The 26,074-nt window shown below is 32.4% G+C and overlaps 2 protein-coding genes and 3 long non-coding RNA genes across 10 annotated transcripts in view; 2 read left to right on the top strand and 3 right to left on the bottom strand.

The window, feature by feature from the left end:
* The window catches only part of LOC105833541 (midasin), a 90,876-nt gene extending 89,290 nt beyond the window's left edge, over positions 1 to 1,586 (bottom strand). Inside the window, exons 1-3 of the mRNA XM_012675350.3 lie at positions 1,175 to 1,586; positions 783 to 1,018; positions 149 to 391 (exon numbers count right to left, since the gene is read on the bottom strand). Coding sequence (XP_012530804.2) covers positions 149 to 391; positions 783 to 1,018; positions 1,175 to 1,246 — 551 coding nt within the window. The 5' untranslated portion in view covers positions 1,247 to 1,586. The remainder of the gene's footprint in view (positions 1 to 148; positions 392 to 782; positions 1,019 to 1,174) is intronic.
* Positions 1,587 to 3,101: 1,515 nt separating this feature from the next.
* LOC105833536 (proteasome assembly chaperone 4) lies at positions 3,102 to 4,769 on the bottom strand. Of its 6 annotated transcripts, none has more exons than XM_036291909.1 (3): positions 4,667 to 4,769; positions 4,394 to 4,450; positions 3,102 to 3,623 (listed from the first exon to the last, which is right to left on the bottom strand). In XM_036291909.1, exons 2-3 carry the CDS (start codon positions 4,418 to 4,420, stop codon positions 3,204 to 3,206), a joined length of 447 nt encoding a protein of 148 aa, XP_036147802.1. In that variant the 5' UTR covers positions 4,421 to 4,450; positions 4,667 to 4,769; the 3' UTR covers positions 3,102 to 3,203. The 6 variants fall into 6 exon arrangements, with proteins under 6 accessions (XP_036147802.1, XP_012530797.1, XP_028049093.1 ...); XM_012675343.3 differs by lacking the exon at positions 4,667 to 4,769 and adding an exon at positions 4,540 to 4,647; XM_028193292.2 differs by lacking the exon at positions 4,667 to 4,769 and having other exon boundaries at positions 4,394 to 4,559.
* LOC114255206 lies at positions 3,882 to 4,550 on the top strand. Its single transcript, XR_003626505.2, has 2 exons — positions 3,882 to 4,018; positions 4,085 to 4,550. It is a non-coding gene; the product is annotated as an uncharacterized LOC114255206 (long non-coding RNA).
* Positions 4,770 to 8,040: 3,271 nt separating the features above from the next.
* Positions 8,041 to 9,273, bottom strand: LOC118647298. The gene is made up of 5 exons (XR_004964608.1): positions 9,259 to 9,273; positions 8,606 to 8,852; positions 8,429 to 8,530; positions 8,213 to 8,347; positions 8,041 to 8,073 (listed from the first exon to the last, which is right to left on the bottom strand). It is a non-coding gene; the product is annotated as an uncharacterized LOC118647298 (long non-coding RNA).
* LOC118647299 overlaps positions 9,247 to 26,074 on the top strand; it is a 26,050-nt gene continuing 9,222 nt past the window's right edge. Inside the window, exons 1-4 of the long non-coding RNA XR_004964609.1 lie at positions 9,247 to 9,362; positions 9,610 to 9,671; positions 10,180 to 10,242; positions 10,421 to 10,479. This is a non-coding gene — a long non-coding RNA (uncharacterized LOC118647299). The remainder of the gene's footprint in view (positions 9,363 to 9,609; positions 9,672 to 10,179; positions 10,243 to 10,420; positions 10,480 to 26,074) is intronic.

Here is a 26,074-nt window from a genome sequence, read left to right as displayed (position 1 = left end):
TACTTTCAAATACATTTATAAATAGTTTAGAAACATTTATATTAACTTATTCAAATATATATATTTATATAATTAAATAAAATTGTCATAGAATATACCACATATAATTTTCAGAAAAATATTTTCATTAAATTTATAAAGTATTTACCATTTTACCCCATCATCTGTATTCATCAAATACTTATAAAACTTTGACCAATTCCATTTATGTTTAAAATGGCTAATAGCAGACCGTAAGATACTATGACATGCAACAACAATATCATATTCAGATACTTCAGAGATATAGGAAAATTTTCTTTTGTTCTGTCTCTTCGAAGGCGTAACTGTATCAGAATTGTCCAGAGATTCAAATGGAGCTGGATTAACATCAAAGTAGTGTAAAACAAATCTGAAATAAGAAAACAATATTCTATTAATATTCTTCGTCGTAAATAGGAACACTAATGTTTAACTTCTTTAAAATTAGACAGTAAATAATTAATATTTACAGTTACAAAATACTATTACTGTAATACTTAAAATAAATTTATTCCATTTGTACGTATGTGTCTATCACTTATAATCAAAGAAATTCATATACAACACAAATTAAAATTTTATACTTACTAATCATACATAAATTAAACAGATTATATACAATGTCATAGAATAAAACTTAATACTTTAGTAAAATTTTAATACAAACTAATAAACTATAATTTATTAAAAATAAAAATTCTTTAAGTAGAAATTTTACTCAGTATGTGTATATTAAAGCAACAAATATTAGTTGTACATACGCTAGTAAATCTTGATTAATATCAAGCAGCTTTCCTAATATAACACAGTTTAATCGATGAGTAACATCTTTATCTGTTAATTCTGACGATTGTATGTCATCTGCAGGTATCGCTATAGAAACAAGTGCTGGTAATAATTCTGGAAAACAGTCTGCAACATCTTTTGTGCATTCCGGTTGTAACAAAAATTCGCTTAATACTTCCAAAATTTTATCAGGTTCAATTTTACTGAATTCCTGCAAAGAAATAAACATGGAATTTATGTTTATTTTAGACACATTCTATTTATACAATTTATTGATTAAAATTAATAAATAATTTTAAAAAATTTAGAAAAAATTTAGAATACATATAAAGTCATAAAGTACAACATTAAAAATAGCGATATTTACTTCAAAAAGTAAGAATCTCTGTTTATATTTCTGATTTCGTTCACAGAAAACTGACAAATTCTTGGTTAACATCTTCCACGTTTGTTCCAAAAAATTAAACTAATTATTTGCAAAAACGATTTGCATTGCCGGTATGAAATGCGTACTACAGACTACACGCCTACGCGCAAAAGTTTGGAATAGGTTAGGTTACAACATGAGAGACACGTGGTTCCATCGTTCAATGGGCCTGTTCACGTTACTTGACTTTTTGCACTCGACATCTTCGCTTTCTCTTTCTCCAGTGCTCGAGTGTATATTTATCTCGTTTAAAGTGCAAACAATTTTGGGGATTTCAAGCAACGCGAACAAATCTCATGTGTATATACTACCAGAAAGGAACAAAGACCGATATCCATCAGCGCTTCTATGTGCACATTGAACTATGTAGTCAAATATCTATGAATACTGTAGGTAATGTGTATGACTTTTTGGGTCTCTTCTATGCTATGTCCACGTTTATTTGGTCCTGTTTCATGCTATACCCGTAAATTTTACAATTATATGCATTCATATTTTAAATCTGTTTTATGCATTCATATTTTAAATCTGTTTTATGCAAATGTGCATAATCGTGTTCTGTAAATGTACAATACCACATATACATCGATATAAATTATCAAATAATTGATTTGATAAAAATTCACTCACCGATTGCTGTCGCTGCTCCTGCTGCTGATGCTACTGCTGCTACATTAATTCCTTTTCCGGTTTTGATTCATCCTGCTATTCTCGAACCGCACATTGATAACAATCGCTCGATACTTTATTCGGCAATCCCAATATTACGGATAATATTCACACACGAGTAAAACGTAAACCGCGCACGAGAATTTTACCTGGCGCGACCGTTACATTTGAAAAAATATGTGAAAGTACGGCTCGTCTGATTGGCGATGAATCAACAAAGAAAATATGGCTGGTATGACGTCACGAAACCCGAAAAAAGCGCCAAGAATTGTTTGAATGCGCACGTCGAGCCACACTGAATAGAAATAAAGCAATTCGCTCCCAGAGTTTTATATCTCTGTATAATTGCGCGACGACTAGTAAAGTTTCCAAATTATTGGCACGATCCACACTCTACCGAACGGACTGCGTATCCTCCTCGAGCGAATACGCGCACACGAAAACTTTGCTCGGAACGAAAATCAACATGGCATGAAATTAAGTGGCGTGACGTTACGTAACTTCGTGGAAACGCAGGCCGAGGAAAACGGTTAAATGAAAATTACGCGCCGAGATACAACGAACGGAGACAAATTCGTTTCGAGAATTTCGTATGTTCACACGACGACTAGTAGCACTTCACTTAATTGGCACTCGCGATATTCTATCGAACATTATCCCCTTCGGGCAAGCACTTTGCTTGAAAGCACACGCGAACATCTTACTCGAAACCGAAGGCAAACGCACGATGCCGCGCTTTACACATGAATACGACCTCTGCTACGATCTCACATGGCTCGCGTATCGTTTGTTAGCGCCACGGCACTCTCAACACAACACCGTACCTGCGCACAATTCAAATCTGAACACGCGAGACACACACGGAGTCGACAGAGCGTCCGACCGGCGCTGGGGTGGCGTACGTGACTGGGGAGCGCGGAGCAACATGGCGGCAGCGGCGCGGCGAGTCAACAAGTCGGTCGCCTAGCAACGCCGAGTGACGCCGAGTACCGCTGAGCCTGCCTGCCAGCAGTCATAACATTATACATTACTTTTGTTTTTAATTTTTATTTTTATTTACTAATTTAAATTGTTTTTTCTAAATATTTTTATTGTTGTAAAATATTCTTTCTTAATAAATTATTCTTTAAATATTTTTACACATAATCAACATATTGTCCTTGATATCCATCAAAGTTTCTACATTAAGAGTATTAAATAATTTAAGATATTAAAAGTTTATTAACACAAAAAGTTATACATGTGAAGAATATATATACAAAAATATCTTTAAATAAATATTTCGAGAATTCTTTAATAATCAAAAACTTAATAGATCTGCATGCGTCTTGAACTCCTCTTGTATTCTTCTTTCGATTCCTGGCAATATTATATTGTCTGGAGTTATGTTAAAACTAACATATATTGGTTTGCCAAATTTCATGCTTAATCTCTTAGCCATGTTTGTGGATGTGGCATCTGCTACAGAACCCATAATCTTGGTCGCAATAGGCTGTCTCTCAAAGTTTGATGTAAGAGCAAAAGACAGATCTTCCATACTGCAATTAGCGGAATCTCCAATCCAGAGATACAGGCAATCTTCCATCTTTATTATGTGGCAATTAATATTAATATCGCTGACCTTAGCGACAAAATTGTGAAATTTGAAACTACATGGTAGTAACTCCACTTTGGATGTTTGCTCTGTTGAATATGCCATCCTTTGGTTTGAATCTTTCACCTATAAAAATTTAAATAATTTTAAAGTTAGATTACCGAAAATAACAGATAAAGACAGCAAAAATTAATTATTTAATTTAGAACAATGTTAGACATTACATTTTAATATAATAAAATGTATTATGTATTAATACTTTGAGACATCCCCTAATTTTTAATAAATTAAATTCCAAATTTATGTTTAAACTTTCTTTTTTATATAATAATTAAGTATCTTAAGAAACAAGGAGTATTATAGAAATAAACAGATAACCTTAATTTCCAAACCGTTAGTTTACGTAGTTTGTCTAACTCTAAAACTGAACAACTAGTTGAGTAATTAACAGTGCAATGTTTATGCCAATGTATTATGTATTTTTTATGCTGTTGTAACATATACACATTTAACTTCCCAAAGTTTGTGTCAAACAAAATGAGCTGACTTGAACCTATAACCTAACCTAACCTGTGACTTTTTTTTAGGTGCACTGCTGCCAAAGAAAATAGACGGCTGCTAATAAGTTAAAGCAGAAAGAAACCTAACAGCGGCCACCGTGGCCTTTTTCGTGCGACCGAAATGTGTAGCATTAACGTCCAAACGTGCATGTAGAACTACATATCACATCCACTATTCGACAGTTTCGACACTGTCAATAAAATCGTTCTGTGGTATGCGTCCGTGCCACATCCACGTTTGAGCCAAAGGGTAGAAATGAAAACTAGAAATACAATCTCGTAGAAATACAAGCTCTATAAAAGCGAAAATTTAAAGCTAATAACAAGACAAATTACCTTTGTCATGTCCGGTGTGCTACCCATTGGTTATGCTGACCCTTCCCCTACAGTTACCTAAAAAAAAGGTTGACGAAAAGAAATGGATTAATCGACAGAACAAAGTTAAAAAATAAATAAAAGTGCAACTTATGAGAGATGCATACTATGTATGTTATGTAATATGTCTTACTAAGTTACTCAACCTAAACAACTCCTCAAATTTTTTCGCTTAGCTTGTGCCTGTTTCCTACACTCATTTCTTTAATACAACTACTCCCACAAAGTCTTTACCTAATAATGTTAACAGCAAATTCAATTCTTGAAATATTTCAAAGATCATATTCCTTATTTTCCATTCGATATTTAGAAAAGTGTTGCTATAGCTATCTGTAATAAAAATATATACCTATTTATTATAAAATTCATAAATGATACAGGAATATGAGTCTTACTATAATATAAAAGTAGCAATTCAGGGTAATAAAAAATTTTATTAAAATATATTAATTGTAGCATATAGATATATTAATTCAGATATTTATTTATACATACACAGTTTGCATATTGCAAAGCATATAGAAGTTTGTTAAATCTATTTATACACAGAAAAAAGTAATTCAATAAAATGTGTAGTTTCAGGTTGCCAACTATAATCAATACAATAATTATATTTGCTATTAATGCAAGTACAACAGTCTTGATTGAATTATAATGTTACTATTACAATAGCATGTATTATTGTACTGAATGTATCTGTAATTAGCAATTAACTCTACATTTTGTTGAATTAATAACTTTTTTCTCTGTGTACATTTTCTTAACTGTGATATTTGATTTGCATGTCAAGTTTAAATTTTATTTTCAAAACGTAGTTCAAGTAAGAAGGAAGAGAATACGTGTCGCCATGACATTGATGGGTTCACGCAAGTGGCTTCAATCTTCACTAGATTATCAATGGGACTGGTGATCCTTGATGTTATGACTTTAGAGAGTTTTAAGCTTTCCAGGCCATTGTGTACAAAGATATATCTGTCAGGCTTGCACCTTGTCATCCAGGTTCTTCTTCAAGTTGGCTGACATCTTAGACAGAAAACGAAAGTGCAGTTCGAATAATGCATCTTGATCTTGAAATCACCTATTTTACAGTATCTCTCTTACGAAAGCGATGATGAATCAATTTTCTTTTGCGAATCTGCATAGAGTGATAGATGCCTAGATGCCTTCAATATGCCATTGAGATTGTTATTTTTTAGGGGGAATAGATTTATGCGCCTTATCTGCGACCAAACATCCTTAAAATATTGCAAAAATCAGAGATTAGGAATACATATGCAAACAAAAGGCATATTTCTCTTTGAATTAGAATTCGTGTTTACTTTCAATGTTTGCGTTATGAATTCTTATGAGTTTTCAATGTATGTAGTTAATGTACTTAATCTGTAGATATTCTATATGATTTTTTTTCTTCCGAGAATCTTAAATCTCGTTCCTTGACTTATTAATTTGTATTATTCTACCACTTTGCTTGGTGAATTTACATATAAAACTAAATCCTTTTCTTTAAGAATAGGTTATAAATAGTCAAATCTGTAAATGACGTCCGGGGAACTCAAATTATATTGGTATCTAAAAAATACTTTAATTTAAAAGAAACTTATTAAAATTTTATCTAACTTATCTTCAAAATAATTTATTTTTTATTATTTTTTCATATACCTTGTATATAAATAAAATAATTTAGAAAATTTGTGTCTATTAACTATATGTATATTAGAGAATCATGCATGAACCTCGATCCTTAAATGAAATTTTTTCTACATTAATGAAACTCTAATAAACTCTTATAAAATATTTTTTAGACCCATATATTTATTTAAAAATTATTTATCTAAAATAGTAAAATTAGGATTATTTTTATTGCTTAAATTTTATTGCAAGTCAAATTTTTCATTTTTTTTTTTTTATATCTGCTCACTGTATTTCAGAAAATTCGAATATTTACAACCAAAAATAACAATTAAGCAAGCAAGACTATTAATAAGGGATATAATAAGAGACACTATTGTTAAAAGTTGCAAAGCAAAGGTGTCCTTAATATAATGGAATGCACATATTTGTATAATTAATACCTCTCGATGGATAATAAATACGAATAGAAATAAAAATATCGTAATATTGTATTATTCCTTGATTATTTTTTTATTGTTCCTTGATTCTTAAATTAAAATTACAATTAAAAAATCATTTGATATGGGAAATCATCAATGTTTACTTATATGAATTCAAAGAGTACAATATATAACATAATTAATTACACAAGTATAATTCAAAATCGTCTTGCTTTTCAAATCTTTCATAGATGGTAATCGTCCGTCGCCTTCTTTCCATTATCTTTTCGTTTTCCTTGAATGTTTTCTTTGGTAGCGTATTTTTTCTTGTTGCCGAATTCCTGCTGCGACTTTTGGAAATCTGAGTCTTCTATATGTTGACTAAAATTACAATATAAATTTCACAATTTTATATCTAACATAAAAAAGTTAAATGTATAAAAATGTATAAAACAAAGAATGCGTAGTTAATAAATGTTAATGTAGGTTGCTTTCCTTTTAGGGAACACAATCGATAAGCATTGTTCTACCTCTTTTTATGTTCAATGAGTAATAAAAATAGAACAATACTTGTGTCAAAATTTGTGTTCCCTAAAAGGAAAACAACTATAGTAGATTCTTAATGATAGATTCTTACAGTACTAATATGTAAAAAAGAATATCTTAATGGTACAATCATAAATATGTATCTCATATACGATCAATGTTTCATCTATTTAAAGTAATTTTAAAAATGTAAAAATTTATAAACATACACTTTCAAGTTTCTAGAACAAATATACATTTTTGAAAAAAAAAAACAATTATATTTATAATTTATAATAATTTAATTATCGAAGATTATATCATATAATGATTGTATCGTAAGAATTAATAGATATTTTAAATACTAGCGCAAGATATTTATAAAAAGAAATCTAAGTCCACAATAATATTACTAACTTGGTACGTATCTAGGTTTTCGATCTCTCACTTCGGCGATTTAGAGCTGAAAAATAGCCTTTTGCAAATCATACATCTGGAAACAGAATTTCATTGCCTCACAGTGTTCTGTATACAGCACAAGACAAAAAATGTAGACAATGTAAAGAGAACAAAAATAAAGACAGGTAATCTTTATGCACATCACTGTGTTAGTAGGGTGGAATGTAAGAGAATAACCACATTGAAAAATCCCATAGAAACAAAAGCTCTACAAAAGTGAAAATTTAAAGCTAAAGACAATTTACCTTTGTCATATCCTGTATGCTATCTATTGGGCTACACTGGCTTCCTTCCTAGCTACCTAAAAAAAGTTGACAAAAAAAATTAATGGAAAAAAGTTAAAAAATAAATAAAAAGGCAATTTATGAGAGATGCATATTATACATATTAGATGTCTTACTATGTTACTGTTAACAAGGTAATTCGTCCGACATTCCTGCTGCTAGACCAAAATCACTCCTGAAATTTTCTCGCTTAACTTCTAGTACTGCGTGCAATGCTGTTTCCTCTAACAAGCAATATGATCCTTTATCATTATTCGTACTATTCATTGCATCATTATTATTTTTATTCTTGTGCTTTGACAATTCTTCTACATAATTGATCCTGTAATTAGAAATAGTTACATAAAAATATGAGACATAAATGCAACAATTAATAATTCCAGTAAAATACATTCTCTTATTGCTGATTAAATGTCAATAATAAACGTAAGAGAGAAAGAAGCTAACGTTGCCGTACGTACACTTCTTCGTCGCGTTTATTGGTCTCCATATTAAATTGAATTCTAATGCTGCTGTCGTAAGAGTCATTTAGCTTATATTTTGTATTCTTCAGCATAGTCATATTTTCCTCCGGTTTTCATATTAAAGGGATCCGACTAAATTAACATAGACCTCACGTTACTTCTCCGATCTATCGTAAATTTCACTTTTATTACATGTACATATATATGTCTTACCCACAACACATCCGATACAACGCTTTGTCCGAGCGCCAAACCAACAATATCGACGGTCTCTCACGAAATTTCTGAATAATCTTTGTTTCCTCGACTTTCTACCTGAAATAAGTTTCCTCTTAATCTAAGTTCTATGCTACACAATTAATTAAAAACTTAATAATGTGGAATCCTAACTTGGACATTTTTTCTCCCTCGCTCAAACTGAGAAGCTTCGCGTTTCCTTAAAGGTTTCGTCTTCTTCTTCTTTTTAAACTGGATATTATGCGTTTCGTCATCGTTGCATCCCATTCTTTCTTAATTAATTAAACCTGCTATATTGAACTACCTCCTTCCAAGTAAAATCCAAACAGGGGGTATTTTCAAGGTTAGTTTCGTCCGAAGGTTAGTTCTATCGCGACGAAATCAATGTTCCCAAAACCGACTGGAAAAATTATTGTAAATAAAAAAAAACAATATTTTTCTGTTACTTTATATAAATTTAATGTATAGATAAAATAATTTATTTAATAATATAATATTTAATGATAATTGTTTTCGTAATATATATATCGAATCTATCGAATCAATTATCGATCGATGTGGGGGATCGATTTGACTCATATTTTAATTTACGTATACTTTTTATTTTTATGTAAAAGTAATTACAATTTGTGAAACATGAATTAATAATAATTAGCTTTATTAGTGTGAAAAACGCAAAGTTTAAAACGGTATATATATATATCGCACAAGCACTCATCTTGACGCGTGAAGTTAGCGCTAGAGATGATCATCTCTGGCTCGAGCCAACTTAATACAGTTCTCTGTTATTATAGGGGTTCACATACCTTCCGGAACGGAACGGGACGCTGGGTTCACTTTCTTTCCGGAACGGAACGGGGCACGGGACAGATCAGCTCCCGATCGAGTGGCATCGCAATTTGTCTAATTGGTAATTATAATGTATATTCATCTTGTACCGTGTTCCGTTTGAACGCGTATCATCGTTCGTAGCGTAAATCGCGACGTGTGGAGAGGTCGCGCGATTGTAACATACGACAATAATTCCGTGCAAAGTGGAGCAGTCGCATGCAACCGTAATATCCGACATTCGCATATCCGTGCGAAAGTCGATTACGCGGGTAAAGTATCTCATCCCTTCGCCATGTTAATTAACAGCGTTCTTTTTTCACTTGCAGAATCCGTAACAATACTGAGATGCATTGGCCCTGGGAGCGAATATCGTTGCGACGTTCGATTGGTAAGTGAAATTTACATTTAATTCGACATTGTAACAAAAGTCATTGAACGGTCGAATAAGTCTCAACACGCTTCACGTCTCGACACATTTTATTTCACATTTTGGTATTTTTTGTATAATTATTCTCGCGAGCGATTAACGTACGTGATAATCGCATTTTCGCGATAATGCGACAATTGTTATAAAAAAGTGTCGTTCAAAAAAATTACGTCGGTCAATGTACGAAAAATTTGGGTGCGGGTTACGTGCATAGAGTTGTCTCGCCTGATAATTCATTTCTAGGCATCTTACGTAGGGTAAGAAAGTCGTAGACCTTATCGATCTAGCCACTGTTGCGTAGCGATCGATAATTGGGTCATTAATGTGTGTAATCTGTCGCTGCCGGGTGATGGATATTTTTTATGTCTCTCTTACCCCGTGAAGAGAGCCAAGAAATCATTGTGCGAAGTTAATCCGCACGATAATAGAAATCGCCTCATTTTAATTAACATTAACTCGTTATTTTCAGAACGCAACGAATAAGGAACAACCGCCACCGCTAGAACAAGTGATATCACAAAGTATTTAATTGGTAAGTGTCTTATTTACGTTAAATTTGCGTCGCAATTATAATATTCGCTCGAATGCGTATACATCCATACTCGTTCGAACGCAGATCGCGATACGTTAATCGTGACCCACGAAGTTGACTGTGGGCAGGAAAGAAACTTCTATCGCCATTCTTAATTGCATTTTTTTCTCATTTTCAGAAGGCGACGGAGGTGGAACGACCCGGCGCTGTATAGAACAGCATCGCAGATCATAACTGGTAAGTGTAACGTACACATCTCAGTAAGCAAAAAATAATTTAAGATTTTGTAAATCATAAACTAATACTAATACTTTATTTAATTATAACTCTATCGTAGTTTATTATAACATTAATATGTATCAAATTTGTTAATTCTTTTTATGAATTGTGATAATAATTAAGTTGATGTTTTCAACATCATTTTAATTTTATACATACAGCTTTCAAATAGACAACAACTAAATTTATCCAGTGAACCAAATTTCTTTACATCTTCTATTAAATGAATGAGATTATGAACATTATGATTTATGAATTCTTATTTATATAAGTCACCAAATACTTTTACAAAATATTATAATAATTTATTTGCCTAAATACATTTTGTTACTAAATCGTCACATATTAGTATCCAAATTGCGCAATGTAAAGATAGAAAATGCAGATAATAATGTTTTTAAAAATATGGTTTTATCATCTATGGACCATAATGTAACAAAAAGTTCTAAATTTAACCGCTTTCCATCTCTCATATTCTGTTATTAGTCTAGGTTTTCTTGCAAACTTATAACGAGTTGATTTATATTTAATAATTTCAGTTTTTTATTAATTGCATCAATACTTTTTTTATTAGACGAGTTTTGTGAATGCCTATTAATATAAAAACTTTTTTTACATATCTTTTTACATACATATTTAGTTTTTACATATCTGGCGACAATTCTCGACAGTTCTCGTATACTGCTGTGTTTTTCTCTGAGTTTTAAACAGAGTTCTAACGTTTAAACTTGTGTACACAATTTTAAAAGGCTGAAATCAGTACAAAACTTAATTTTAATTGTCGTGCTGGATAGTTTTTACGTATCTGGCGACAATTCTCGACAGTTCTCGTATTCTGGTGTGTTTTTCTATAATATTTAAACAGAGTTCTAACGTTTAAACTTGTGTACATAATTTTAAAATGCTGAAATCAGCACGAAACTAAAATTTAATTGTCGTGCTGGATAGTTTTTACGTATCTGGCGACAATTCTCGACAGTTCTCGTATTCTGGTGTGTTTTTCTATAATATTTAAACAGAGTTCTAACGTTTAAACTTGTGTACACAATTTTAAGAGGCTGAAATCAGTACGAAAATTAATTTTCATTGTCGTGCTGGATGGTTTTTAGATATCTGGCGACAATTCTCGACAGTTCTCGTATTCTGCATTGTTTTTTCTTAATGTTTAAACAGAGTTCTAACGTTCTAACTTGTGTACACAATTTTAAGAGGCTGAAATCAGCCCGAAAATTAATTTTCATTGTCGTGCTGGATGGTTTTTAGATATCTGGCGACAATTCTCCACAGTTCTCGTATTCTGCATTGTTTTTTCTTAATTTTTAATCAGAGTTCTATCGTTTTAACTTGTGTACACAATTTTAAAAGGCTGAAATCAGCCCGAAAATTAATTTTAATTGTCGTGCTGGATAGTTTTTACGTATCTGCCGACAATTCTCGACAGTTCTCGTATTCTGGTGTATTTTTCTATAATATTCAAACAGAGTTCTAACGTTTAAACTTGTGTACATAATTTTAAAATGCTAAAATCAGCACGAAAATTAATTTTCATTGTCGTGCTGGATGGTTTTTAGATATCTGGCGACAATTCTCGACAGTTCTCGTATTCTGCATTGTTTTTTCTTAATGTTTAAACAGAGTTCTAACGTTCTAACTTGTGTACACAATTTTAAGAGGCTGAAATCAGCCCGAAAATTAATTTTCATTGTCGTGCTGGATAGTTTTTAGATATCTGGCGACAATTCTCCACAGTTCTCGTATTCTGCATTGTTTTTTCTTAATGTTTAAACAGAGTTCTAACTTTCTAACTTGTGTACACAATTTTAAGAAGCTGAAATCAGCCCGAAAATTAATTTTCATTGTCGTGCTGGATGGTTTTTAGATATCTGGCGACAATTCTCGACAGTTCTCGTATTCTGCATTGTTTTTTCTTAATTTTTAATCAGAGTTCTATCGTTTTAACTTGTGTACACAATTTTAAGAAGCTGAAATCAGCACGAAAATTAATTTTATTTGTCGTGCTGGATGGTTTTTAGATATCTGGCGACAATTCTCGACAGTTCTCGTATTCTGCATTGTTTTTTCTTAATGTTTAAACAGAGTTCTAACGTTCTAACTTGTGTACACAATTTTAAGAGGCTGAAATCAGCCCGAAAATTAATTTTCATTGTCGTGCTGGATAGTTTTTAGATATCTGGCGACAATTCTCCACAGTTCTCGTATTCTGCATTGTTTTTTCTTAATGTTTAAACAGAGTTCTAACGTTCTAACTTGTGTACACAATTTTAAGAAGCTGAAATCAGCCCGAAAATTAATTTTAATTGTCGTGCTGGATAGTTTTTACGTATCTGGCGACAATTCTCGACAGTTCTCGTATTCTTGTGTATTTTTCTATAATATTCAAACAGAGTTCTAACGTTTAAACTTGTGTACATAATTTTAAAATGCTAAAATCAGCACGAAAATTAATTTTAATTGTCGTGCTGGATAGTTTTTAGATATCTGGCGACAATTCTCGACAGTTCTCGTATTCTGCATTGTTTTTTCTTAATGTTTAAACAGAGTTCTAACTTTCTAACTTGTGTACACAATTTTAAGAAGCTGAAATCAGCCCGAAAATTAATTTTCATTGTCGTGCTGGATGGTTTTTAGATATCTGGCGACAATTCTCGACAGTTCTCGTATTCTGCATTGTTTTTTCTTAATTTTTAATCAGAGTTCTATCGTTTTAACTTGTGTACACAATTTTAAGAAGCTGAAATCAGCACGAAAATTAATTTTATTTGTCGTGCTGGATGGTTTTTAGATATCTGGCGACAATTCTCGACAGTTCTCGTACTCTGCATTGCTTTTTCTTAATGTTTAAACAGAGTTCTAACGTTTTAACTTGTGTTCACAATTTTAAGAAGCTGAAATCAGCCCGAAAATTAATTTTAATTGTCGTGCTGGATGGTTTTTAGATATCTGGCGACAATTCTCGACAGTTCTCGTATTCTGCATTGTTTTTTCTTAATGTTTAAACAGAGTTCTAACGTTCTAACTTGTGTACACAATTTTAAGAAGCTGAAATCAGCCCGAAAATTAATTTTCATTGTCGTGCTGGATGGTTTTTAGATATCTGGCGACAATTCTCGACAGTTCTCGTATTCTGCATTGCTTTTTCTTAATGTTTAAACAGAGTTCTAACGTTCTAACTTGTGTTCACAATTTTAAGAAGCTGAAATCAGCCCGAAAATTGATTTTAATTGTCGTGCTGGATAGTTTTTACGTATCTGGCGACAATTCTCGACAGTTCTCGTATTCTGGTGTATTTTTCTATAATATTTAAACAGAGTTCTAACGTTTAAACTTGTGTACATAATTTTAAAATGTTAAAATCAGCACGAAAATTAATTTTAATTGTCGTGCTGGATAGTTTTTAGATATCTGGCGACAATTCTCGACAGTTCTCGTATTCTGGTGTATTTTTCTATAATATTCAAACAGAGTTCTAACGTTTAAACTTGTGTACATAATTTTAAAATGCTAAAATCAGCACGAAAATTAATTTTCATTGTCGTGCTGGATGGTTTTTAGATATCTGGCGACAATTCTCGACAGTTCTCGTATTCTGCATTGTTTTTTCTTAATGTTTAAACAGAGTTCTAACGTTCTAACTTGTGTACACAATTTTAAGACGCTGAAATCAGCCCGAAAATTAATTTTCATTGTCGTGCTGGATGGTTTTTAGATATCTGGCGACAATTCTCGACAGTTCTCGTATTCTGCATTGTTTTTTCTTAATGTTTAAACAGAGTTCTAACGTTCTAACTTGTGTACACAATTTTAAGAGGCTGAAATCAGCCCGAAAATTAATTTTCATTGTCGTGCTGGATAGTTTTTTAGATATCTGGCGACAATTCTCCACAGTTCTCGTATTCTGCATTGTTTTTTCTTAATGTTTAAACAGAGTTCTAACGTTCTAACTTGTGTACACAATTTTAAGAGGCTGAAATCAGCCCGAAAATTAATTTTCATTGTCGTGCTGGATAGTTTTTAGATATCTGGCGACAATTCTCGACAGTTCTCGTATTCTGGTGTATTTTTCTATAATATTCAAACAGAGTTCTAACGTTTAAACTTGTGTACATAATTTTAAAATGCTAAAATCAGCACGAAAATTAATTTTCATTGTCGTGCTTGATGGTTTTTAGATATCTGGCGACAATTCTCGACAGTTCTCGTATTCTGCATTGTTTTTTCTTAATGTTTAAACAGAGTTCTAACGTTCTAACTTGTGTACACAATTTTAAGAAGCTGAAATCAGCCCGAAAATTAATTTTAATTGTCGTGCTGGATAGTTTTTACGTATCTGGCGACAATTCTCGACAGTTCTCGTATTCTTGTGTATTTTTCTATAATATTCAAACAGAGTTCTAACGTTTAAACTTGTGTACATAATTTTAAAATGCTAAAATCAGCACGAAAATTAATTTTAATTGTCGTGCTGGATAGTTTTTAGATATCTGGCGACAATTCTCGACAGTTCTCGTATTCTGCATTGTTTTTTCTTAATGTTTAAACAGAGTTCTAACTTTCTAACTTGTGTACACAATTTTAAGAAGCTGAAATCAGCCCGAAAATTAATTTTCATTGTCGTGCTGGATGGTTTTTAGATATCTGGCGACAATTCTCGACAGTTCTCGTATTCTGCATTGTTTTTTCTTAATTTTTAATCAGAGTTCTATCGTTTTAACTTGTGTACACAATTTTAAGAAGCTGAAATCAGCACGAAAATTAATTTTATTTGTCGTGCTGGATGGTTTTTAGATATCTGGCGACAATTCTCGACAGTTCTCGTACTCTGCATTGCTTTTTCTTAATGTTTAAACAGAGTTCTAACGTTTTAACTTGTGTTCACAATTTTAAGAAGCTGAAATCAGCCCGAAAATTAATTTTAATTGTCGTGCTGGATGGTTTTTAGATATCTGGCGACAATTCTCGACAGTTCTCGTATTCTGCATTGTTTTTTCTTAATGTTTAAACAGAGTTCTAACGTTCTAACTTGTGTACACAATTTTAAGAAGCTGAAATCAGCCCGAAAATTAATTTTCATTGTCGTGCTGGATGGTTTTTAGATATCTGGCGACAATTCTCGACAGTTCTCGTATTCTGCATTGCTTTTTCTTAATGTTTAAACAGAGTTCTAACGTTCTAACTTGTGTTCACAATTTTAAGAAGCTGAAATCAGCCCGAAAATTGATTTTAATTGTCGTGCTGGATAGTTTTTACGTATCTGGCGACAATTCTCGACAGTTCTCGTATTCTGGTGTATTTTTCTATAATATTTAAACAGAGTTCTAACGTTTTAAACTTGTGTACATAATTTTAAAATGTTAAAATCAGCACGAAAATTAATTTTAATTGTCGTGCTGGATAGTTTTTAGATATCTGGCGACAATTCTCGACAGTTCTCGTATTCTGGTGTATTTTTCTATAATATTCAAACAGAGTTCTAACGTTTAAACTTGTGTACATAATTTTAAAATGCTAAAATCAGCACGAAAATTAATTTTCATTGTCGTGCTGGATGGTTTTTAGATATCTGGCGACAATTCTCGACAGTTCTCGTATTCTGCATTGTTTTTTCTTAATGTTTAAACAGAGTTCTAACGTTCTAACTTGTGTACACAATTTTAAGACGCTGAAATCAGCCCGAAAATTAATTTTCATTGTCGTGCTGGATGGTTTTTAGATATCTGGCGACAATTCTCGACAGTTCTCGTATTCTGCATTGTTTTTTCTTAATGTTTAAACAGAGTTCTAACGTTCTAACTTGTGTACACAATTTTAAGAGGCTGAAATCAGCCCGAAAATTAATTTTCATTGTCGTGCTGGATAGTTTTTAGATATCTGGCGACAATTCTCCACAGTTCTCGTATTCTGCATTGTTTTTTCTTAATGTTTAAACAGAGTTCTAACGTTCTAACTTGTGTACACAATTTTAAGAGGCTGAAATCAGCCCGAAAATTAATTTTCATTGTCGTGCTGGATAGTTTTTAGATATCTGGCGACAATTCTCGACAGTTCTCGTATTCTGGTGTATTTTTCTATAATATTCAAACAGAGTTCTAACGTTTAAACTTGTGTACATAATTTTAAAATGCTAAAATCAGCACGAAAATTAATTTTCATTGTCGTGCTTGATGGTTTTTAGATATCTGGCGACAATTCTCGACAGTTCTCGTATTCTGCATTGTTTTTTCTTAATGTTTAAACAGAGTTCTAACGTTCTAACTTGTGTACACAATTTTAAGAAGCTGAAATCAGCCCGAAAATTAATTTTAATTGTCGTGCTGGATAGTTTTTACGTATCTGGCGACAATTCTCGACAGTTCTCGTATTCTTGTGTATTTTTCTATAATATTCAAACAGAGTTCTAACGTTTAAACTTGTGTACATAATTTTAAAATGCTAAAATCAGCACGAAAATTAATTTTAATTGTCGTGCTGGATAGTTTTTAGATATCTGGCGACAATTCTCGACAGTTCTCGTATTCTGCATTGTTTTTTCTTAATGTTTAAACAGAGTTCTAACTTCTAACTTGTGTACACAATTTTAAGAAGCTGAAATCAGCCCGAAAATTAATTTTCATTGTCGTGCTGGATGGTTTTTAGATATCTGGCGACAATTCTCGACAGTTCTCGTATCTGCATTGTTTTTCTTAATTTTTAATCAGAGTTCTATCGTTTTAACTTGTGTACACAATTTTAAGAAGCTGAAATCAGCACGAAAATTAATTTTATTTGTCGTGCTGGATGGTTTTTAGATATCTGGCGACAATTCTCGACAGTTCTCGTATTCTGCATTGTTTTTTCTTAATGTTTAAACAGAGTTCTAACGTTCTAACTTGTGTACACAATTTTAAGAAGCTGAAATCAGCACGAAAATTAATTTTAATTGTCGTGCTGGATAGTTTTTACGTATCTGGCGACAATTCTCAACAGTTCTCGTATTCTGCATTGTTTTTCTTAATGTTTTAAACAGAGTTCTAACGTTCTAACTTGTGTACACAATTTTAAGAAACTGAAATCAGCACGAAAATTAATTTTAATTGTCGTGCTGGATAGTTTTTACATATCTGGCGACAATTCTCCACAGTTCTCGTATTCTGCATTGTTTTTTCTTAATGTTTAAACAGAGTTCTAACGTTCTAACTTTTGTACACAATTTTAAGAAGCTGAAATCAGCAGAAAATTAATTTTAATTGTCGTGCTGGATAGTTTTTACATATCTGGCGACAATTCTCCACAGTTCTCGTATTCTGCATTGTTTTTTCTTAATGTTTAAACAGAGTTCTAACGTTTAAACTTGTGTACATAATTTTAAAATGCTAAAATCAGCACGAAAATTAATTTTAATTGTCGTGCTGGATAGTTTTTAGATATCTGGCGACAATTCTCGACAGTTCTCGTATTCTGCATTGGTTTTTTCTTAATGTTTAAACAGAGTTCTAACGTTCTAACTTGTGTACACAATTTTAAGAAGCTGAAATCAGCCCGAAAATTAATTTTAATTGTCGTGCTGGATGGTTTTTAGATATCTGGCGACAATTCTCGACAGTTCTCGTACTCTGCATTGCTTTTTTCTTAATGTTTAAACAGAGTTCTAACGTTCTAACTTGTGTACACAATTTTAAGAAGCTGAAATCAGCACGAAAATTAATTTTAATTGTCGTGCTGGATAGTTTTTACGTATCTGGCGACAATTCTCGACAGTTCTCGTATTCTGCATTGCTTTTTCTTAATGTTTAAACAGAGTTCTAACGTTCTAACTTGTGTACACAATTTTAAGAAGCTGAAATCAGCACGAAAATTAATTTTCATTGTCGTGCTGGATAGGTTTTTAGATATCTGGCGACAATTCTCGACAGTTCTCGTATTCTGCATTGCTTTTTCTTAATGTTTAAACAGAGTTCTAACGTTCTAACTTGTGTACACAATTTTAAGAAGCTGAAATCAGCCCGAAAATTAATTTTAATTGTCGTGCTGGATAGTTTTTACGTATCTGGCGACAATTCTCGACAGTTCTCGTATTCTGGTGTATTTTTCTATAATATTTAAACAGAGTTCTAACGTTTAAACTTGTGTACATAATTTTAAAATGCTAAAATCAGCACGAAAATTAATTTTAATTGTCGTGCTGGATAGTTTTTAGATATCTGGCGACAATTCTCGACAGTTCTCGTATTCTGCATTGTTTTTTCTTAATGTTTAAACAGAGTTCTAACGTTTTAACTTGTGTACACAATTTTAAGAATGCTGAAATCAGCACGAAAATTAATTTTAATTGTCGTGCTGGATGGTTTTTAGATATCTGGCGACAATTCTCGACAGTTCTCGTATTCTGCATTGCTTTTTCTTAATGTTTAAACAGAGTTCTAACGTTCTAACTTGTGTTACACAATTTTAAGAAGCTGAAATCAGCCCGAAAATTAATTTTAATTGTCGTGCTGGATGGTTTTTAGATATCTGGCGACAATTCTCGACAGTTCTCGTATTCTGCATTGTTTTTTCTTAATGTTTAAACAGAGTTCTAACGTTCTAACTTGTGTACACAATTTTAAGAAGCTGAAATCAGCCCGAAAATTAATTTTCATTGTCGTGCTGGATGGTTTTAGATATCTGGCGACAATTCTCGACAGTTCTCGTATTCTGCATTGCTTTTTCTTAATGTTTAAACAGAGTTCTAACGTTCTAACTTGTGTACACAATTTTAAGAAGCTGAAATCAGCACGAAAATTAATTTTAATTGTCGTGCTGGATGGTTTTAGATATCTGGCGACAATTCTCGACAGTTCTCGTATTCTGCATTGTTTTTTCTTAATGTTTAACAGAGTTCTAACGTTCTAACTTGTGTACACAATTTTAAGAAGCTGAAAATCAGCCCGAAAATTAATTTTCATTGTCGTGCTGGATGGTTTTTAGATATCTGGCGACAATTCTCGACAGTTCTCGTATTCTGCATTGCTTTTTCTTAATGTTTAAACAGAGTTCTAACGTTCTAACTTGTGTTCACAATTTTAAGAAGCTGAAATCAGCCCGAAAATTAATTTTCATTGTCGTGCTGGATGTTTTTAGATATCTGGCGACAATTCTCGACAGTTCTCGTACTCTGCATTGTTTTTTCTTAATGTTTAAACAGAGTTCTAACGTTTTAACTTGTGTACACAATTTTAAGAAGCTGAAATCAGCACGAAAATTAATTTTAATTGTCGTGCTGGATGGTTTTTAGATATCTGGCGACAATTCTCGACAGTTCTCGTATTCTGCATTGTTTTTTCTTAATGTTTAAACAGAGTTCTAACGTTCTAACTTGTGTACACAATTTTAAGAAGCTGAAATCAGCCCGAAAATTAATTTTAATTGTCGTGCTGGATGGTTTTTAGATATCTGGCGACAATTCTCGACAGTTCTCGTATTCTGCATTGCTTTTTCTTAATGTTTAAACAGAGTTCTAACGTTCTAACTTGTGTACACAATTTTAAGAAGCTGAAATCAGCCCGAAAATTAATTTAATTGTCGTGCTGGATGGTTTTTAGATATCTGGCGACAATTCTCGACAGTTCTCGTATTCTGCATTGTTTTTTCTTAATGTCTTAAACAGAGTTCTAACGTTCTAACTTGTGTACACAATTTTAAGAAGCTGAAATCAGCACGAAAATTAATTTTCATTGTCGTGCTGGATAGTTTTTACGATATCTGGCGACAATTCTCGACAGTTCTCGTATTCTGCATGTTTTTTCTTAATGTTTAAACAGAGTTCTAACGTTTAACTTGTGTACACAATTTTAAGAAACTGAAATCAGCACGAAAATTAATTTTAATTGTCGTGCTGGATAGTTTTTACGATATCTGGCGACAATTCTCGACAGTTCTCGTATTCTGCATTGTTTTTTCTTAATGTCTAAACAGAGTTCTAACGTTCTAACTTGTGTACACAATTTTAAGAAGCTGAAATCAGCACGAAAATTAATTTTAATTGTCGTGCTGGATAGTTTTTAGATATCTGGCGACAATTCTCCGACAGTTCTCGTATTCTGCATTGCTTTTTCTTAATGTTTAAACAGAGTTCTAACGTTCTAACTTGTGTACACAATTTTAAGAAGCTGAAATCAGCCCGAAAATTAATTTTAATTGTCGTGCTGGATGGTTTTTAGATATCTGGCGACAATTCTCGACAGTTCTCGTATTCTGCATTGTTTTTCTTAATGTTTAAACAGAGTTCTAACGTTCTAACTTGTGTACACAATTTTAAGAAGCTGAAATCAGCACGAAAATTAATTTTAATTGTCGTGCTGGATAGTTTTTAGATATCTGGCGACAATTCTCGACAGTTCTCGTATTCTGCATTGCTTTTTTCTTAATGTTTAAACAGAGTTCTAACGTTCTAACTTGTGTTACACAATTTTAAGAAGCTGAAATCAGCCCGAAAATTAATTTTAATTGTCGTGCTGGATGGTTTTTAGATATCTGGCGACAATTCTCGACAGTTCTCGTATTCTGCATTGTTTTTTCTAATGTTTAAACAGAGTTCTAACGTTCTAACTTGTGTACACAATTTTAAGAAGCTGAAAATCAGCACGAAAATAATTTTAATTGTCGTGCTGGATGGTTTTTAGATATCTGGCGACAATTCTCGACAGTTCTCGTATTCTGCATTGTTTTTTCTTAATGTTTAAACAGAGTTCTAACGTTCTAAACTTGTGTTCACAATTTTAAGAAGCTGAAATCAGCCCGAAAATTAATTTTCATTGTCGTGCTGGATAGTTTTAGATATCTGGCGACAATTCTCCGACAGTTCTCGTATTCTGCATTGCTTTTTTCTTAATGTTTAAACAGAGTTCTAACGTTCTAACTTGTGTTCACAATTTTAAGAAAGCTGAAATCAGCCCGAAAATAATTTTAATTGTCGTGCTGGATAGTTTTTACGATATCTGGCGACAATTCTCCACAGTTCTCGTATTCTGCATTGTTTTTTCTTAATGTTAAACAGAGTTCTAACGTTCTAACTTGTGTTCACAATTTTAAGAAGCTGAAATCAGCACGAAAATTAATTTTAATTGTCGTGCTGGATAGTTTTTAGATATCTGGCGACAATTCTCGACAGTTCTCGTATTCTGCATTGTTTTTTCTTAATGTTTAAACAGAGTTCTAACGTTCTAACTTGTGTACACAATTTTAAGAAGCTGAAATCAGCACGAAAATTAATTTTAATTGTCGTGCTGGATGGTTTTTAGATATCTGGCGACAATTCTCGACAGTTCTCGTATTCTGCATTGTTTTTTCTTAATGTTTAAACAGAGTTCTAACGTTCTAACTTGTGTACACAATTTTAAGAAGCTGAAATCAGCACGAAAATTAATTTTAATTGTCGTGCTGGATGGTTTTTAGATATCTGGCGACAATTCTCGACAGTTCTCGTATTCTGCATTGTTTTTTCTTAATGTTTAAACAGAGTTCTAACGTTCTAACTTGTGTACACAATTTTAAGAAGCTGAAATCAGCACGAAAATTAATTTTAATTGTCGTGCTGGATGGTTTTTAGATATCTGGCGACAATTCTCGACAGTTCTCGTATTCTGCATTGCTTTTTCTTAATGTTTAAACAGAGTTCTACGTTCTAACTTGTGTACACAATTTTAGAAAGCTGAAATCAGCCCGAAAATTAATTTTAATTGTCGTGCTGGATAGTTTTTAGATATCTGGCGACAATTCTCGACAGTTCTCGTATTCTGCATGTTTTTTCTTAATGTTTTAAACAGAGTTCTACGTTCTAACTTGTGTACACAATTTTAAGAAACTGAAATCAGCACGAAAATTAATTTTAATTGTCGTGCTGGATAGTTTTTAGATATCTGGCGACAATTCTCCACAGTTCTCGTATTCTGCATTGTTTTTTCTTAATGTTTAAACAGAGTTCTAACGTTCTAACTTGTGTACACAATTTTAAGAAGCTGAAATCAGCCCGAAAATTAATTTTCATTGTCGTGCTGGATGGTTTTAGATATCTGGCGACAATTCTCGACAGTTCTCGTATTCTGCATTGTTTTTCTTAATGTTTAAACAGAGTTCTAACGTTCTAACTTGTGTACACAATTTTAAGAAGCTGAAATCAGCACGAAAATTAATTTTCATTGTCGTGCTGGATAGTTTTTAGATATCTGGCGACAATCTCGACAGTTCTCGTATTCTGCATTGTTTTTTCTTAATGTTTAAACAGAGTTCTAACGTTCTAACTTGTGTACACAATTTTAAGAAGCTGAAATCAGCACGAAAATTAATTTTAATTGTCGTGCTGGATAGTTTTTAGATATCTGGCGACAATTCTCAACAGTTCTCGTATTCTGCATTGTTTTTCTTAATGTTTAAACAGAGTTCTAACGTTTCTAACTTGTGTACACAATTTTAAGAAGCTGAAATCAGCACGAAAATTAATTTTAATTGTCGTGCTGGATAGTTTTTAGATATCTGGCGACAATTCTCGACAGTTCTCGTATTCTGCATTGTTTTTTCTTAATGTTTAAACAGAGTTCTAACGTTCTAACTTGTGTTACACAATTTTAAGAAGCTGAAATCAGCACGAAAATTAATTTTCATTGTCGTGCTGGATAGTTTTTACGATATCTGCGACAATTCTCAACAGTTCTCGTATTCTGCTTGTTTTTTTCTTAATGTTTAAACAGAGTTCTAACGTTTTTAACTTGTGTACACAATTTTAAGAAGCTGAAATCAGCCCGAAAATTAATTTTCATTGTCGTGCTGGATAGTTTTTAGATATCTGGCGACAATTCTCCACAGTTCTCGTATTCTGCATTGTTTTTCTTAATGTTTAAACAGAGTTCTAACGTTCTAACTTGTGTACACAATTTTAAGAAGCTGAATGAAATCAGCCCGAAAATTAATTTTAATGTCGTGCTGGATAGTTTTTAGCTATCTGGCGACAATTCTCCGACAGTTCTCGTATTCTGCATTGTTTTTTCTTAATGTTTAAACAGAGTTCTAAGTTTCTACTTGTGTACACAATTTTAAGAGGCTGAAAATCAGCCCGAAAATTAATTTTCATTGGTCGTGCTGGATGGTTTTTAGAATCTGGCGACAATTCTCGACAGTTCTCGTATTCTGCATTGTTTTTTCTTAATGTTTAAACAGAGTTCTAACGTTTCTAACTTGTGTACACAATTTTAAGAAGCTGAAATCAGCCCGAAAATTAATTTTCATTGTCGTGCTGGATGGTTTTAGATATCTGGCGACAATTCTCGACAGTTCTCGTATTCTGCATTGTTTTTTTCTTAATGTTTAACAGAGTTTCTAACGTCTAACTTGTGTCACAATTTTAAGAAGCTGAAATCAGCACGAAAATTAATTTTAATTGTCGTGCTGGATGGTTTTTAGATATTCTGGCGACAATTCTCGACAGTTCTCGTATTCTGCATTGTTTTTTCTTAATGTTTAAACAGAGTTCTAACGTTCTCCACTTGTGTACACAATTTTTAAGAAGCTGAAATCAGCACGAAAATTAATTTTAATTGTCGTGCTGGATGGTTTTTAGATATCTGGCGACAATTCTCCACAGTTCTCGTATTCTGCATTGTTTTTCTTAATGTTTAAACAGAGTTCTAACGTTTAACTTGTGTACACAATTTTAAGAAGCTGAAATCAGCACGAAAATTAATTTTATTGTCGTGCTGGATAGTTTTTAGATATCTGGCGACAATTCTCGACAGTTCTCGTATTCTGCATTGTTTTTTCTTAATTTTAAACAGAGTTCTAACGTTCTAACTTGTGTACACAATTTTAAGAAGCTGAAATCAGCACGAAAATTAATTTTCATTTGTGTGCTGGATAGTTTTTAGATATCTGGCGACAATTCCGACAGTTCTCGTATTCTGCATTGTTTTTCTTAATGTTTAAACAGAGTTCTAACGTTCTAAACTTGTGTACACAATTTTAAGAAGCTGAAATCAGCCCGAAAATTAATTTTAATTGTCGTGCTGGATGGTTTTTAGATATCTGGCGAAATTCTCGACAGTTCTCGTATTCTGCATTGTTTTTTCTTAATGTTTAAACAGCAGTTCTAACGTTCTAACTTGTGTACACAATTTTAAGAAGCTAAATCAGCCGAAAATTAATTTTAATTGTCGTGCTGATGGTTTTTAGATATCTTGGCGACAATTCTCGACAGTTCTCGTATTCTGATTGTATTTTTCTCTAATATTTAAACAGAGGTTCTAACGTTCTAACTTGTGTACACAATTTAAGAAGCTGAAATCCTGCACGAAAATTAATTTTAATTGTCGTGCTGGATAGTTGTACGTATCTGGCGACAATTTCTCGACAGTTCTCGTATTCTGCATGTTTTTTCTTAATGTTTAAACAGAGTTCTAACGTTCTAACTAGTGTACACCATTTTAAGAAGCTGAAATCAGCCCGAAAATTAATTTTCATTGTCGTGCTGGATGTTTTTAGATATCTGGGACAATCTCTGACAGTTCTCGTATTCTGGGTGTATTTTTTTCTTAATTTTAAACAGAGTTCTAACGTTTAAACTTGTGTACACAATTTTAAAAGGCTAAAATCAGCACGAAAATAATTTTAATTGTCGTGCTGGATGGTTTTTAGATATCTGGCGACCATTCTCGACAGTTCTCGTATTCTGCATTGTTTTTTCTTAATGTTTAAACAGAGTTCTAACGTTCTAACTTGTGTACACAATTTTAAAAGCTGAAATCAGCCCGAAAATTAATTTTAATTGTCGTGCTGGATAGTTTTTAGATATCTGGCGACAATTCTCGACAGTTCTCGTATTCTGCATTGTTTTTTCTTAATGTTTAAACAGAAGTTCTAACGTTTCTAACTTGTGTTACACAATTTTAAGAGCTGATGTGAAATCAGCACGAAAATTAATTTTAATTGTCGTGCTGGATAGTTTTAGATATCTGGCGACAATTCTCGACAGTTCTCGTATTCTTGTGTTTTTTTCTATAAATTTAAACAGAGTTCTAACGTTCTAACTTGTGTACACAATTTTAAGAAGCTGAAATCAGCCCGAAAATTAATTTTAATTGTCGTGCTGGATAGTTTTTAGATATCTTGGCGACAATTCTCGCCAGTTCTCGTATTTCTGTTTGTTTTTTATATCATATTTTAAACAGAGTTCTAACTTTTTTTTTTTAACTTGTGTACACAATTTTAGAAGCTGAAATCAGCACGAAAATTAATTTTAATTGTCGTGCTGGATAGTTTTTCATATCTGGCGACAATTCTCGACAGTTCTCGTATTCTGCATTGTTTTTTCTTAATGTTTAACAGAGTTCTAACGTTCTAACTTGTGTACACAATTTTAAGCTGGCTGAAATCAGCCCGAAAATAATTTTCATTGTCGTGCTGGATAGTTTTTAGATATCTGGCGACAATTCTCGACAGTTCTCGTATTCTGCATTGTTTTTTCTTAATGTTTTAAACAGAGTTCTAACGTTCTAACTTGTGTACACAATTTTAAGAGGCTGAAATCAGC

Source organism: Monomorium pharaonis, chromosome 9, assembly GCF_013373865.1.
Source record: "Monomorium pharaonis isolate MP-MQ-018 chromosome 9, ASM1337386v2, whole genome shotgun sequence".
NCBI lineage: Eukaryota > Metazoa > Arthropoda > Insecta > Hymenoptera > Formicidae > Monomorium > Monomorium pharaonis.
This window is presented reverse-complemented; position numbering and strand designations above follow the sequence as displayed.